General features: G+C 55.3%; 1 protein-coding gene across 1 annotated transcript in view; it reads left to right on the top strand.

Moving 5' to 3' along the window:
• The first annotated feature begins 2,129 nt into the window (after positions 1-2,129).
• Positions 2,130-15,848, top strand: part of DCXR (dicarbonyl and L-xylulose reductase) — a 29,748-nt gene continuing 16,029 nt past the window's right edge. The window contains exons 1-6 of the mRNA XM_078880560.1: positions 2,130-2,578; positions 7,786-7,843; positions 9,701-9,798; positions 11,258-11,412; positions 12,381-12,423; positions 14,399-14,498. Of these exons, the coding sequence (XP_078736686.1) occupies positions 7,792-7,843; positions 9,701-9,798; positions 11,258-11,412; positions 12,381-12,423; positions 14,399-14,498 (448 nt within the window). The 5' untranslated portion in view covers positions 2,130-2,578; positions 7,786-7,791. The remainder of the gene's footprint in view (positions 2,579-7,785; positions 7,844-9,700; positions 9,799-11,257; positions 11,413-12,380; positions 12,424-14,398; positions 14,499-15,848) is intronic.

The following is a 15,848-nucleotide window of genomic DNA, read 5'->3' as shown; positions in this document are numbered from 1 at the left end:
GAGTGACACCTTTACGACGCTGCCGTTAGTAACGTATTTACGACACTGCCGTGAGTGTTTTATTTACGACACTGCCGTGAGTGTTGTGTTTACGACACTGCCGTAAGCTTTGTATTTACGACACTGCCGTGAGTGTTGTATTTACGACACTGCCGTGAGTGATGATTTTACGACACTGCCGTGAGTGAAGTTTTACGACGCAGTCGTGAGTGAAGAATTTACGACGCTGCCGTCAGTGACGTCTTTACGACACTGCCGTGAGTTACGTTTTTACGACACTGCCGTGAGTGACGTATTTACGACACTGCCGTGAGTGATGTATTTACGACACTGCCGTGAGTGTTGTATTTACGACACTGCCGTGAGTGATGTCTTTACGACTCCGTCGTGAGTGACACCTTTACGACGCTGCCGTTAGTAACGTATTTACGACACTGCCGTGAGTGTTGTGTTTACGACACTGCCGTGAGTGTTGTATTTACGACACTGCCGTGAGTGAAGTTTTACGACGCAGTCGTGAGTGAAGAATTTACGACGCTGCCGTCAGTGCTGTCTTTACGACACTGCCGTGAGTTACGTTTTTACGACACTGCCGTGAGTGACGTATTTACGACACTGCCGTGAGTGATGTATTTACGACACTGCCGTGAGTGTTGTATTTACGACACTGCCGTGAGTGTTGTATTTACGACACTGCCGTGAGTGTTGTATTTACGACACTGCCGTGAGTGATGTCTTTACGACTCCGTCGTGAGTGACACCTTTACGACGCTGCCGTTAGTAACGTATTTACGACACTGCCGTGAGTGTTGTGTTTACGACACTGCCGTAAGTGTTGTATTTACGACACTGCCGTGAGTGTTGTATTTACGACACTGCCGTGAGTGATGATTTTACGACACTGCCGTGAGTGAAGATTTACGACGCAGTCGTGAGTGAAGAATTTACGACGCTGCCATGAGTTACGTTTTTACGACACTGCCGTGAGTGACGTATTTACGACACTGCCGTGAGTGATGTATTTACGACACTGCCGTGAGTGTTGTATTTACGACACTGCCATGAGTGTTGTATTTACGACACTGCCGTGAGTGTTGTATTTACGACTCCGTCGTGAGTGACACCTTTACGACGCTGCCGTTAGTGACCTATTTACGACACTGCCGTGAGTTTTGAATTTACGACACTGCCGTGTGTGATGTCTTTACGACTCCGTTGTGAGTGACACCTTTACGACGCTGCCGTTTGTGACGTATTTACGACACTGCCGTGAGTGACACCTTTACGACATTGCCGTGAGTATTGTATTTACGACACTGCCGTGAGTGTTGAATTTACGACACTGCCGTGAGTGGTGTTTTACGACACTGCCGTGATTGGTGTTTTACGACACTGCCGTGAGTGATGCTTTTACGACACTGCCGTGAGTGACGTTTTTACGACGCAGTCGTGAGTTAAGAATTTACGACGCTGCCGTGAGTGACGTATTTACGACACTGCCGTGTGTGATGTTTTTACGACACTGCCGTGAGTGATGTCTTTACGACTCCGTCGTGAGTGACACCTTTACCACGCCGCCGTGAGTGACGTATTTACGACACTGCCGTGAGTGTTGCATTTACGACACTGCCGTGAGTGTTGTATTTACAACACTGCCGTGAGTGACGTTTTTACGACTCAGTCGTGACACCTTTACCACGCTGCCGTGAGTGACGTATTTACGACACTGCCGTGAGTGACGTTTTTACGACACTGCCGTGAGTGAAGTTTTACGACACTGTCGTGAGTGATGCTTTTACGACACTGGCGTGAGTGAAGTTTTTACGACGCAGTCGTGAGTTAAGAATTTACGACACTGCCGTGAGTGACATATTTACGACACTACCGTTTGTGACGTTTTTACGACACTGCCGTGAGTGGTCAGATAACAAATAATCTATAATCGATACTCTTTGGTGGTCAAATAACAAATAATCGATAATCGATACTCTTTGGTTCTTTCGGTAAAGTCACGTAGGTTGACAAATAATCGATCACGACGTTTCGATCGCCACACAAGCAGAGTATGGATTCCTGCAGCCACGAAAGCTTCAATTAATCAATAATTTAGTTTAGATGGGGGGAGGGGGGGGGTCAGCCACGCGGGGTCAGAGGTCGAGACCGCGAGCGGCTCCTCCCCGAGCCCCTCCCCTCGCCCCTCTTCCTCCTTCACCCCGCGGCGTCTCGCAGCAGCAGTAGCAGCATCATCCACAACAACAGCAGCAGTAGCAGCAGCAGCATCATCCACAACAGCAGCAGCAGCATCAGTAGTAGCAGCAACAGCAGTAGCAGCATCATCCACAACAACAGCAGCAGCATCAGTAGTAGCAGCAACAGCAGTAGCAGCATCATCCACAACAACAGCAGCAGCATCATCCACAACAACAGCAACAACAACAGCAGCAGCAGCAGCAACAACAGCAGTAACATCCACAACAACAACAACAGCAGCAACAACAACAGCAATAACATCCACAGCAGCGTCGCCCGTCCACCACGCCCTGCCCCCAAGCCCATCTCGAGTGGGACGAGGCCGAAGGTAACGGGGATAGACCGAGGCCGGCCCTTTCCCCTGGGCACGGCAAGGCACATTGAGTGGGGGGCACGGCAAGGCACATTGAGTGGGGGGTACGGCAAGGCACATTGAGTGGGGGGCACGGCAAGGCACATTGAGTGGGGGGCACGGCAAGGCACATTGAGTGGGGGGCACGGCAAGGCACATTGAGTGGGGGGTACGGCAAGGCACATTGAGTGGGGGGCACGGCAAGGCACATTGAGTGGGGGGCACGGCAAGGCACATTGAGTGGGGGGCACGGCAAGGCACATTGCGTGGGGGGCATTGTCCGGGCTGTAGGGGGTTGGGGTGGCGCATTGGAGGCTTCGTGGGGCATTATAGGGGGCAGTAGAGACGGCGTGGGGGCATTCAATAGTACGTGGGGTATTGCGTGGGGCATTGGCGACTATACGGGGCATTGCATGGGGCATTGCATGGGGCATTAAAGACAGCATGGGGCATTGCATAGGGCATTAAAGACAGCATGGGGCATTAGCGACTGTACGGGGCATTGCATGGGGCATTAAAGACAGGATGGGGGCATTGCATGGGCCATTAAAGACAGAATGGGGGCATTGCATGGGGCATTAAAGACAGGATGGGGGCATTGCATGGGGCATTAAAGACAGCATGGGGCATTAGCGACTGTCCGGGGCATTGCATGGGGCATTAAAGACAGGATGGGGGCATTGCATGGGCCATTAAAGACAGAATGGGGGCATTGCATGGGGCATTAAAGACAGGATGGGGGCATTGCATGTGGCATTAAAGACAGGATGGGGGCATTGCATGGGGCATTAAAGACAGCATGGGGGCATTGCATGGGGAATTGCATGTGGCATTAAAGACAGCATGGGGGCATTGCATGGGGCATTAGAGACTGCATGGGGGCATTGCCTGGGGCATTGCATGGGGCATTAAAGACAGCATGGGGGCATTGCATGGGGCATTAGAGACAGCATGGGGGCATTGCATGTGGCATTAAAGACAGAATGGGGGCATTGCATGGGGCATTAAAGACAGGATGGGGGCATTGCATGGGGCATTAGAGACAGCATGGGGGCATTGCATGGGGCATTAGAGACAGGATGGGGGCATTGCATGGGGCATTAGAGACAGCATGGGGGCATTGCATGGGGCATTAGAGACAGGATGGGGGCATTGCATGGGGCATTAAAGACAGGATGGGGGCATTGCATGGGGCATTAAAGACAGCATGGGGGCATTGCATGGGGCATTAGAGACAGCATGGGGGCATTGCATGGGGCATTAGAGACAGCATGGGGGCATTGCATGGGGCATTAAAGACAGCGTGGGGCATTGCATGGGGCATTAGAGACAGCATGGGGGGGCATTGCATGGGGCATTAACGACAGCATGGGGCATTGCATGGGGCATTAGAGACAGCATGGGTGGGCATTGCATGGGGCATTAAAGACAGCGTGGGGCATTGCATGGGGCATTAGAGACAGCGTGGGGGCATTGCATGGGGCATTAAAGACAGCATGGGGCATTGCATGGGGCATTAGAGACAGCATGGGGGGGCATTGCATGGGGCATTAAAGACAGCGTGGGGCATTGCATGGGGCATTAGAGACAGCGTGGGGGCATTGCATGGGGCATTAGAGACAGCATGGGGGCATTGCATGGGGCATTAGGGAGTGCGTTGGGGCGTCGCTGGGAAGGGCAGGTCTGTAGCTCCGCGTCCCGAATAATAATTTACATTTTTGCAAAGTGACCCATTTCATCCGCGGAGTCCAATGCGCCACGAGCGTGTACGGAAAGCGAGGAAATAATCAGAACCTGCAGGCGGAACGGCCACAACTCGGTGGGAGTAAAGGCCAACTTACCCTCCCACTAACCCACTCACTCACTCACCCACTCATTCACTCAGCCACTAACTCGCTCACTCATTCACTCAGCCACTAACCCACTCACTCACTCACTCACCCACTCACTCACCTACCCACCCACTCACTCATCCACTAACCCACCCACTCACTCACCTACCCACCCACTCACCCACCCACTCACTCACCTACCCTCCCACTCACTCACCCACTCATTCACTCAGCCACTAACCCACCCACTCACCCACTCACTCACCTACCCACCCACCCACTCACTCGTCCATTCGCCCACTCATCCACTAACTCACCCACCCACTCACTCATCCACTAACTCGCTCACTCATTCACTCAGCCACTAACTCACCCATTCACTCGTCCATTTGCCCACTCATCCACTAACTCACCTACCCACTCATTCACCTACCAACTCGCCCACTAGTCCACTAACTCACGCACCCGCTCGCCTACCCACCCACTAACTCACCCACGCACCCACTAACTCACCTACCCACCCACCCACTAACTCATCCACCCACTCACCTACTCCCCCACTCACCTACAAACTCGCCCACTCATCCACTAACTCACCAATCCACTCACTCACCTACTCACCCACTCACTACTCACCCACTAACTCGCCTACTCATTCACTCAGCCACTAACCCACCCACTCACTCACCCACTCACTCACCCACTAACTCACCCACTCACTCACCTACCCTCCCACTCACTCACCCACTCATTCACTCAGCCACTAACCCACCCTCCCACTCACTCACCCACTCATTCACTCAGCCACTGACCCACCCACCCACTCACCCACCCACCCTCCCACTCACTCACCCACTCATTCACTCAGCCACTAACCCACCCTCCCACTCACTCACCCACTCATTCACTCAGCCACTAACCCACCCTCCCACTCACTCACTCGTCCATTCGCCCACTCAACCACTAACTCACCCACCCACCCACTAACTCACCCACCCACTCACCTTCTCCCCCACTCACCTACAAACTCGCCCACTCATCCACTAACTCACCAATCCGCTCACTCACCTACTCACCCACCCACTCACTCACCCACTAACTCGCCCACTCATTCACTCAGCCACTAACCCACCCATTCACTCGTCCATTCGCTCACTCAGCCAGTCTCTCTTGCATCGACCCAGCCCGGGCAATATTTCTAATGGAACGGGGACTGGTCACACCGATCACCAGGATGGGGGCATTGCATGGGGCATTAGAGACAGCATGGGGGCATTGCATGGGGCATTAGAGACAGGATGGGGGCATTGCATGGGGCATTAAAGACAGGATGGGGGCATTGCATGGGGCATTAAAGACAGCATGGGGGCATTGCATGGGGCATTAAAGACAGGATGGGGGCATTGCATGGGGCATTAGAGACAGCATGGGGGCATTGCATGGGGCATTAGAGACAGCATGGGGGCATTGCATGGGGCATTAGAGACAGCATGGGGGCATTGCATGGGGCATTAAAGACAGCGTGGGGCATTGCATGGGGCATTAGAGACAGCATGGGGGGGCATTGCATGGGGCATTAACGACAGCATGGGGCATTGCATGGGGCATTAGAGACAGCATGGGTGGGCATTGCATGGGGCATTAAAGACAGCGTGGGGCATTGCATGGGGCATTAGAGACAGCGTGGGGGCATTGCATGGGGCATTAAAGACAGCATGGGGCATTGCATGGGGCATTAGAGACAGCATGGGGGGGCATTGCATGGGGCATTAAAGACAGCGTGGGGCATTGCATGGGGCATTAGAGACAGCGTGGGGGCATTGCATGGGGCATTAGAGACAGCATGGGGGCATTGCATGGGGCATTAGGGAGTGCGTTGGGGCGTCGCTGGGAAGGGCAGGTCTGTAGCTCCGCGTCCCGAATAATAATTTACATTTTTGCAAAGTGACCCATTTCATCCGCGGAGTCCAATGCGCCACGAGCGTGTACGGAAAGCGAGGAAATAATCAGAACCTGCAGGCGGAACGGCCACAACTCGGTGGGAGTAAAGGCCAACTTACCCTCCCACTAACCCACTCACTCACTCACCCACTCATTCACTCAGCCACTAACTCGCTCACTCATTCACTCAGCCACTAACCCACTCACTCACTCACTCACCCACTCACTCACCTACCCACCCACTCACTCATCCACTAACCCACCCACTCACTCACCTACCCACCCACTCACCCACCCACTCACTCACCTACCCTCCCACTCACTCACCCACTCATTCACTCAGCCACTAACCCACCCACTCACCCACTCACTCACCTACCCACCCACCCACTCACTCGTCCATTCGCCCACTCATCCACTAACTCACCCACCCACTCACTCATCCACTAACTCGCTCACTCATTCACTCAGCCACTAACTCACCCATTCACTCGTCCATTTGCCCACTCATCCACTAACTCACCTACCCACTCATTCACCTACCAACTCGCCCACTAGTCCACTAACTCACGCACCCGCTCGCCTACCCACCCACTAACTCACCCACGCACCCACTAACTCACCTACCCACCCACCCACTAACTCATCCACCCACTCACCTACTCCCCCACTCACCTACAAACTCGCCCACTCATCCACTAACTCACCAATCCACTCACTCACCTACTCACCCACTCACTACTCACCCACTAACTCGCCTACTCATTCACTCAGCCACTAACCCACCCACTCACTCACCCACTCACTCACCCACTAACTCACCCACTCACTCACCTACCCTCCCACTCACTCACCCACTCATTCACTCAGCCACTAACCCACCCTCCCACTCACTCACCCACTCATTCACTCAGCCACTGACCCACCCACCCACTCACCCACCCACCCTCCCACTCACTCACCCACTCATTCACTCAGCCACTAACCCACCCTCCCACTCACTCACCCACTCATTCACTCAGCCACTAACCCACCCTCCCACTCACTCACTCGTCCATTCGCCCACTCAACCACTAACTCACCCACCCACCCACTAACTCACCCACCCACTCACCTTCTCCCCCACTCACCTACAAACTCGCCCACTCATCCACTAACTCACCAATCCGCTCACTCACCTACTCACCCACCCACTCACTCACCCACTAACTCGCCCACTCATTCACTCAGCCACTAACCCACCCATTCACTCGTCCATTCGCTCACTCAGCCAGTCTCTCTTGCATCGACCCAGCCCGGGCAATATTTCTAATGGAACGGGGACTGGTCACACCGATCACCAGGATGGCTGTGACCTCCTGTGATGGGCAGAGGTCGTGACCGTCTGTTGACACGATGTGGCGTGTGCAGGGCAGCATGGAGATCCGTTTCGACGGAAAGCACGCGCTGGTGACGGGGGCAGGCAAAGGTGATCACACTCTCACCTTGTTCACTCAGCCGTGTGATCACTCACCTTGTACACTCACCTGTGTGATCACACACTCACCTGTACATCCACATACTCACCTACACACCCATACACTCACCTACACACCCATACACTCACCCGTGTGATCACTCACCTACACACCCACACACTCACCCATGTGATCACTCACCTACACACCCACACACTCACCTACACACCCACACACTCACCTACACACCTATACACTCACCTACACACCCACACACCCACACACTCACCCGTGTGATCACTCACCTACACACCCACACACTCACCTACACACCCACCCACTCACCTACACACCTATACACTCACCTACACACCCACACACCCACACACTCACCCGTGTGATCACACACTCACCTACACACCCACACACTCACCTACACACCCACACACTCACCCATGTGATCACTCACCTACACACCCACACACTCACCTACACACCCACACACTCACCTACACACCCACACACTCACCTACACACCCACACACTCACCTACACACCCACACACTCACCAGTTTATAAACGTTAACATGGGAGCAACGCAGTGGTACGACTGGCGCCTCGCACTAAGAACCCACCTGGGTTCGATCCCCCACTCAGGTGCCCTTGTGTGCGCCGTGCGTGTGCGGAGTTGTACACACAGGTGAGCCCGCAGTGCAATGGAGAGCGCATTGGACTTGTAGCGGCGTTCAAACCCACGCACAATGTGGCTTCCATCCATCCCCCCTTATTCTCGCACAATTGGGTCAGCCCCATGGGCTCGGATGGACCAGACCCCCGGCGGATGGAGCTGAGTTGGCTGGGTTAGTCATCCGGCTGATGCTGCTGCTTCTGCTGCTGCTGATGCTTCTGCTGCTGCTGATGCTTCTGCTGCTGCTGATGCTTCTGCTGCTGCTGATGCTGCAGAGAGGCAGCGTCCCATGACTTGAGCACGCACGCGGAGTCAGCAGCAGCAGCCAACACAGATGCCGTGTGTGTCACCACTTGTTGCTTGTTGACGTGTGTGTGTGTCACCCCTTGTTGACTTGTGTGTGTGTTTCACCACGTGTTGACTTTTGTGTGTCACCCCTTGTTGACACGTGTGTGTCACCACTTGTTGACACGTGTGTGTGTCACCACTTGTTGACACGTGTGTGTGTCACCACTTGTTGACTTGTGTGTGTCACCACTTGTTGACACGTGTGTGTGTGTGTCTGTGTAGGGCCAGGGGTGGGGAACCTTTTTTTTCTGCCAAGGGGCCATTTGGATATTTACAACATCATTCGCGGGCCATACAAAATCATCAACTTAAAAATTAGCCCGTTATATTTGGTCAAACATTTAATTAATTAATGGCTGCAACTGCTTCTGTTTGGCGAGGCGCGATGATGTGAGCTGCTGGTGTTGACGATGCTGCTGCTACTCGCAGCTGCTTTTCCAGGTTTGCTCCTAGAGATTTGTTGAATTTCGAGTCCCGCCTGCGGTCGCCTTGGCAGGGCCACACCGAATTATTTCCCACCCCTGATGGAGGGGGTGGTAGTGCAGCAGTTAGCGGGACTACCGCTCCGAACCCGGCCACCCGAGTTCGATTCCCGCTGACGGACAACACCGGTGGTGAATATTGGAACCAGTTTCTGGGAGTTCCCTAGGTAGACTCAGACTCAACTGAGTACCTGGCGCAGTGGGTAAACATCCCCGACAAAGGCGACCCGGGCGTGGTGCTAACCACTAACCCCCTCGTGTGCCGTGCCTATCTTTCACAGGGGCCACTCGCGAACAGCACTTGCCCCAACAGTCTGTTAAGGCTATACGGGGGATCTTTGTCTTTGTAGGTATTGGCAGGGCCACCTGCATCGCCCTGCAGCGTCTGGGAGCCACGGTGACCGCGCTGAGCCGGACCCAGGCCGACCTGGACAGCCTCACCCACGAGGTGGGGGTGAGGGTGGGGGTGGGGGCATCCAGAGTTGGGGTGAGGGTGAGGGTGGGGGTGAGGGTGAGGGTGAGGGTGGGGGTGAGGGTGGGGGTGGGGGTGAGGGTGGGGGTGGGGGCATCCAGAGTTGGGGTGAGGGTGAGGGTGGGGGTGAGGGTGGGGGTGAGGGTGAGGGTGAGGGTGGTGTCTGCTCAATGTGCTGTTGTTGCCGTACAGGTGTAAGTGGGGTACCAGTTTAACACGTAAGGCTTTAACACGTAAGGCTTTCGCGACCAATATCATCCATAATAGTTTTTTTTGGGTTAGATCGCGTAAATATTTAAATGTGTCGTTATACCCGCCACCACCCGACACAGCCAACTCGTGCTTTCCCACCTGATGAAGGACGCTTGTGTTGCGCCCGAAACGTCGTGATTTATTATTTTATTTTCTACCTACGTGACTTTACCGAAAGAACCAAAGAGTATGGATTCCTGCAGTCACGAAAGCTGCAAATCAAGATAGTAAGGGTTGTCACGTAAACAGAACGTGGCCAATTCGTCACTAATACAGCACTAGTGTATAGTGTAGTGTATAGTGTAGTCTATAGTAGTGTGGTGTATAGTGTAGTGTACAGTAGTGTAGTGTGTAGTGTATAGTAGTGTATAGTATAGTGTATAGTGTAGTGTATAGTGTAGTCTATAGTACTGTATAGTGTAGTGTGTAGTGTAGTGTATAGTGTAGTGTATAGTGTAGTGTATAGTGTAGTAGAGTATAGTAGTGTATAGTGTAGTGTATAGTAGTGTGTAGTGTAGTGTATAGTGTAGAGTATGTGTAGTGTATAGTGTAGTCTATAGTACTGTATAGTGTAGTGTGTAGTGTAGTGTATAGTGTAGTGTATAGTGTAGTGTATAGTGTAGTAGAGTATAGTAGTGTATAGTGTAGTGTATAGTAGTGTATAGTGTAGTGTATAGTGTAGAGTATAAGTGTAGTGTATAGTGTAGTGTATAGTGTGTAGAGTATAAGTGTAGTGTATAGTGTAGTGTATAGTAGTGTATAGTGTAGTGTATAGTGTAGTGTATAGTGTAGAGTATAAGTGTAGTGTATAGTGTAGTGTATAGTGTGTAGTGTATAGTGTAGAGTATAAGTGTAGTGTATAGTGTAGTGTATAGTATAGTGTATAGTGTAGTGTATAGTAGTGTAGTGTACAGTAATGTAGTGCGGTGTTTTTGTGCAATGCAGTTTACGCAGTGCGGTGTATGCAGGGTAACGTGTTGGTGGTGGTGCGTGCGGTGCGTGCGGTGTATGCGGTGTGTGTGGTGCAGTGCCCCGCGGTGCGTGCGGTGTGTGCAGGGTAACGTGGTATTGGTGGCGGTGTGTGCGGTGTGTGCGGTGCGTGCGTGCGGTGCGTGTGGTGTGTGCGGTGTATGCAGGGTAACGTGGTGGTGGCGGTGCGGTGTGTGCGGTGCGTGCGGTGCAGTGCCCCGCGGTGCGTGCGGTGTGCGTGGAGCTGGCCGACTGGGGGGCGGTGGAGGCGGCGCTGGGCCCCGTGGGGCCCGTGGACCTCCTGGTCAACAACGCCGGCGTGGCCCTGCTGCAGCCCTTCCTCGACGTCACGGCGGAGGCCTTCCAGCGGTGGGGCCGCACACCACGCACACACACAGTGTACACACACACACAGTGTACACACACACACACACAGTGATACACACACACACAGACAGTGTTACACACACACTCGCACGCAGTGTACACACACACACAGTGTTACACACACACTGTTACACACACACACACAGTGACCACACACTCGCACGCAGTGTACACACACACACACACAGTGTTACACACACACTCACACGCGGTGACCACACACACACGGTGACCACACAGGCCACACACACACACGCGGTGTACACACACACACACAGTGACACACACACACACAGACAGTGTTACACACACACAGTGTTACACACACACAGTGTTACACACACACACAGTGTTACACACACTTGCACGCAGTGTACACACACACTCAGTGACCACACAGGCCACACACTCGCACACAGTGTACACACACACAGTGACCACACACACGCAGTGTACACACACACACAGTGTTACACACACACACACAGTGTACACACACTCGCACGCGGTGTACACACACACACAGTGACACACACACACACAGTGACACACACATACACGGTGATCACACAGGCCACACACCACCCGGAGTGTGCACACACACACAGGGTATATATGCACACACACGGTGAACACACACAGTGAACACACACATGGTGTACACAGTGACCACACACACAACACGGTGTACACACAGGTCACACACCACCCACAGTGCGCACACACACACGGCACACCAGACACACACACAGTGTACACACACACACAGTGACCACACAGGCCACACACGGTGTACACACACAATACGTTGTACACACAAGTCACACACCACCCGCAGTGTGCACACACACACACACCTGACACACACACGGTGTACACACACACAGTGTACCCGCGCACACCGCACTGGGCATGACTGTTGTCTCTGCCTGTCTCTTGCGCCGTTTCAGCTCATTTGACGTGAACGTGAAAGCAGTTCTTCAGGTGTCCCAGGTAACAGCGCTCTCCTCGCACTCACCCTCACACAAAGACACAGATCCCCCGTGTAGCCTTAACAGACCGGTGGGGCAAGTGCTGTTAGCGGAACGGTGCACGAGGAGGTGGGTGGTCAACACCACGCCCGCCCGCCTTTGTCTCCCCAGTGGCGATGTTTACACACCACACCGGGTACTCATTTGAGGCCGAGTCGACCTAGGGGAGGCCCAGGACCGGTTCAGATAATCGTCACCGGTGTTGGCCATGAGCGGGAATCGATCTCTGGTCGCCGGGTTCATAGCGCAGCGCGCTAACCGCTACACCACCGCTCCCCACGTGACACACACACACAGTCTCACACACACAGTCTCACACACACACACAGTCTCACACACACAGTCTCACACACATAGTCTCACACACACAGTCTCACACACACAGTCTCACACACATAGTCTCACACACTCTCTCAGGCACAACAACAACAACCGCCATTCACCACTAAGTGGCGGTGATCTCCCCACGACGCTTGTGCCAGGCCATGTGCACCTTGAGGCCACACACACACACAGTCTCACACACACACAGTCTCACACACACACTCGCACACTCTCTCAGGCACAACAACAACAACAACCGCCATTCGCCACTAAGTGGCGGTGACGTCACCACGACGCTTGTGCCAGGCTATGTGCACTTTTTAGTCCGCGTGAAGTGTCCAAGGATCACTTGGCGGGAGGAGGTCCTGGAACAGGCCCAACAGGCGGCAGGGGTTGACCGACTGAGATGACCACTGGCAGCAGCAGCAGCAGCTGCTGTGCTCCCTGCTTGTTGCTGGCTTGCTGCACTGTAGCCACCCTGGTACTCCGCTCGTTGTTGTGAGCGTCGCTCCTCCACTCTCACCCCCCACTCACACCCCCCCCCCCCCCACTTTCATACACCCCCCCCCCCCCACTCTCACACCCCCCCCCTCACTCTCACACCCCACTCTCACACACCCCCCCCTACTCACACCCCCCCAACTCTCACCCCCCCTCCTCACACCCCGCCCCCCTCTCATACCCCCCACCTCTCACACCCCCCCTCTTACACCCCCCCCCAACTCTCACCCCCCCTCTCACACCCCCCCCCCCCAACTCTCACCCCCCCCAACTCTCACCCCCCACTCTCACACCCCCCCCCCCACTCTCACACACCCCCCCCCCAACTCTCACACCCCCAACTCTCACCCCCCCTCTCACACCCCCCCCCCCCCACTCTCACACCCCCAACTCTCACCCCCCCTCTCACACCCCCCCCAACTCTCACCCCCCCAACTCTCACACCCCCCCCCCCCCCCACTCTCACACACCCCCCCCCCAACTCTCACACCCCCAACTCTCACCCCCCCAACTCTCACCCCCCCAACTCTCACCCCCCCAACTCTCACACCCCCCCACTCTCACCCCCCCACTCTCTCACCCCCCCCCCCCCCACCAGAGTGAACAAGCCTCCCGTGATCCCGGGCTGCCCGCGTGCCACTGTTCTGTCCCACGTGTTGACACCGTACCCAGCCACGCCTGGCTACCCTAACCCCACTGCGGGTGACGGCGCTACCGTGGCGATGGTGTGACGGCGTTACCGTGGCGATGCGATGAATTTGGCACGGTCATTGTGCTGCTGCTTCTCGTTACGATTTTTGCCGTGGCGATGATGCTTTGGTGTTGGTGATGTGAAGACGTTGCCATGGCGACGGTGCCGTTGATGATGTGACGTTGCCGTGGTGATGGTGCCATTGATGATGTGGCGATGTTGCCATGGCGATGGTGCTGTTGGTGATGTGAAGACGTTGCCGTGGTGATGGTGCCATTGATGATGTGGCGATGTTGCCATGGCGACGGTGCTGTTGGTGATGTGAAGACATTGCCGTGGTGATGGTGCCATTGATGATGTGGCGATGTTGCCATGGCGACGGTGCCGTTGGTGACGTGACGACGTTGCCGTGGCGATGCAGGCGGTGGCGAGGGGCATGGTGGCGCGGGGAAGCGGCGGCGCCATCGTGAACGTGTCGAGCCAGGCGTCGCAGCGCGCACTGCGCAACCACACCGTCTACTGTACGCACCCAACTCCTGTTGCTCGCCCCGCGGCGTTCACCCACGGCGTTCACCCACAGTGCTCACCCACAGCGCTCACCCACAGCACTCACCCGCATAGTTCACCCACAGCGCTCACCCGCGTAGTTCATAGTTCACCCACAGCGCTCACCCACAACGCTCACCCACAGCGCTCACCCACAGCGCTCACCCACAGCGTTCACCCACAGCGTTCACCCACAGCACTCACCCACAGCGCTCACCCGCGTAGTTCACCCACAGCGCTCACCCACAGTGCTCACCCACAGCGCTCACCGCGTAGTTCACCCACAGCGCTCACCCACAGCGCTCACCCACAACGCTCACCCACAGCGCTCACCCACAGCGCTCACCCGCGTAGTTCACCCACAGCGTTCACCCACAGCGCTCACCCACAGCGCTCACCCACAGCGCTCACCCACAGCGCTCACCCGCGTAGTTCACCCATAGCGCTCACCCACAGCGCTCACCCACAGCGCTCACCCACAGCGCTCACCCGCATATTTCATTCGGAGTGTTCACCCACAGCGCTCACCCACAGCGCTCACCCGCGTAGTTCACCCACAGCGTTCACCCACAGCGCTCACCCACAGCGCTTACCCACAGCGCTCACCCACAGCGTTCACCCACAGCGCTCACCCACAGCGCTCACCCACAGCGCTCACCCACAGCACTCACCCACAGCGTTTACCCACAGCGCTCACCCACGTTTTTCACCCACAGCGCTCACCCACAGCGCTCACCCACAGCGCTCACCCACAGCGCTCACCCACAGTGCTCACCCACAGCGCTCACCCACAGCGCTCACCCACAGCGCTCACCCACAGCGCTCACCCACAGCGCTCACCCACAGCGTTCACCCACAGCGTTCACCCGCCTAGTTCACCCGCCTAGTTCACCCGGGGCGTTCACCAGTGCTCGTAAATAGTTTAAAAGCGATGCGTCACGCTCGGTCGGTTCTTCCTTTTGCACCACCCAACGTGCACCAAACTTTATTCCGATCCGCTACAAACCACCGACGGAGTTGCATCAGTTGCTCACCATCGCCGCGACTCACCGGCTGTGGTGTGCATACAACGCCGTGTCACCCTCTGTGTGTGTGTGTCTGTGTGTGTGTCTGTGTGTGTGTCTCTTGGGGAGCGGTGGTGTAGCGGTTAGCACGCTGCGCTATAAACCCGGCGACACGGGTTCGATTCCCGCTCACGGCCAACACCGGTGACGATTATCTGAACCGGTCCTGGGCCTCCCCTAGGTCGACTCAGCCGCAAATGAGTACCTGGTGCGGTGTGTAAACATCGCCACTGGGGAGACAAAGGCGGTCGGGCGTGGTGC

The sequence above is a fragment of the Lampetra fluviatilis genome, chromosome 58 (genome assembly GCF_964198595.1).
Source record: "Lampetra fluviatilis chromosome 58, kcLamFluv1.1, whole genome shotgun sequence".
Lineage (NCBI taxonomy): Eukaryota > Metazoa > Chordata > Hyperoartia > Petromyzontiformes > Petromyzontidae > Lampetra > Lampetra fluviatilis.
The sequence above is the reverse complement of the archived record's forward strand: the minus strand, read 5'-3'. Positions and strand labels throughout refer to the sequence as shown.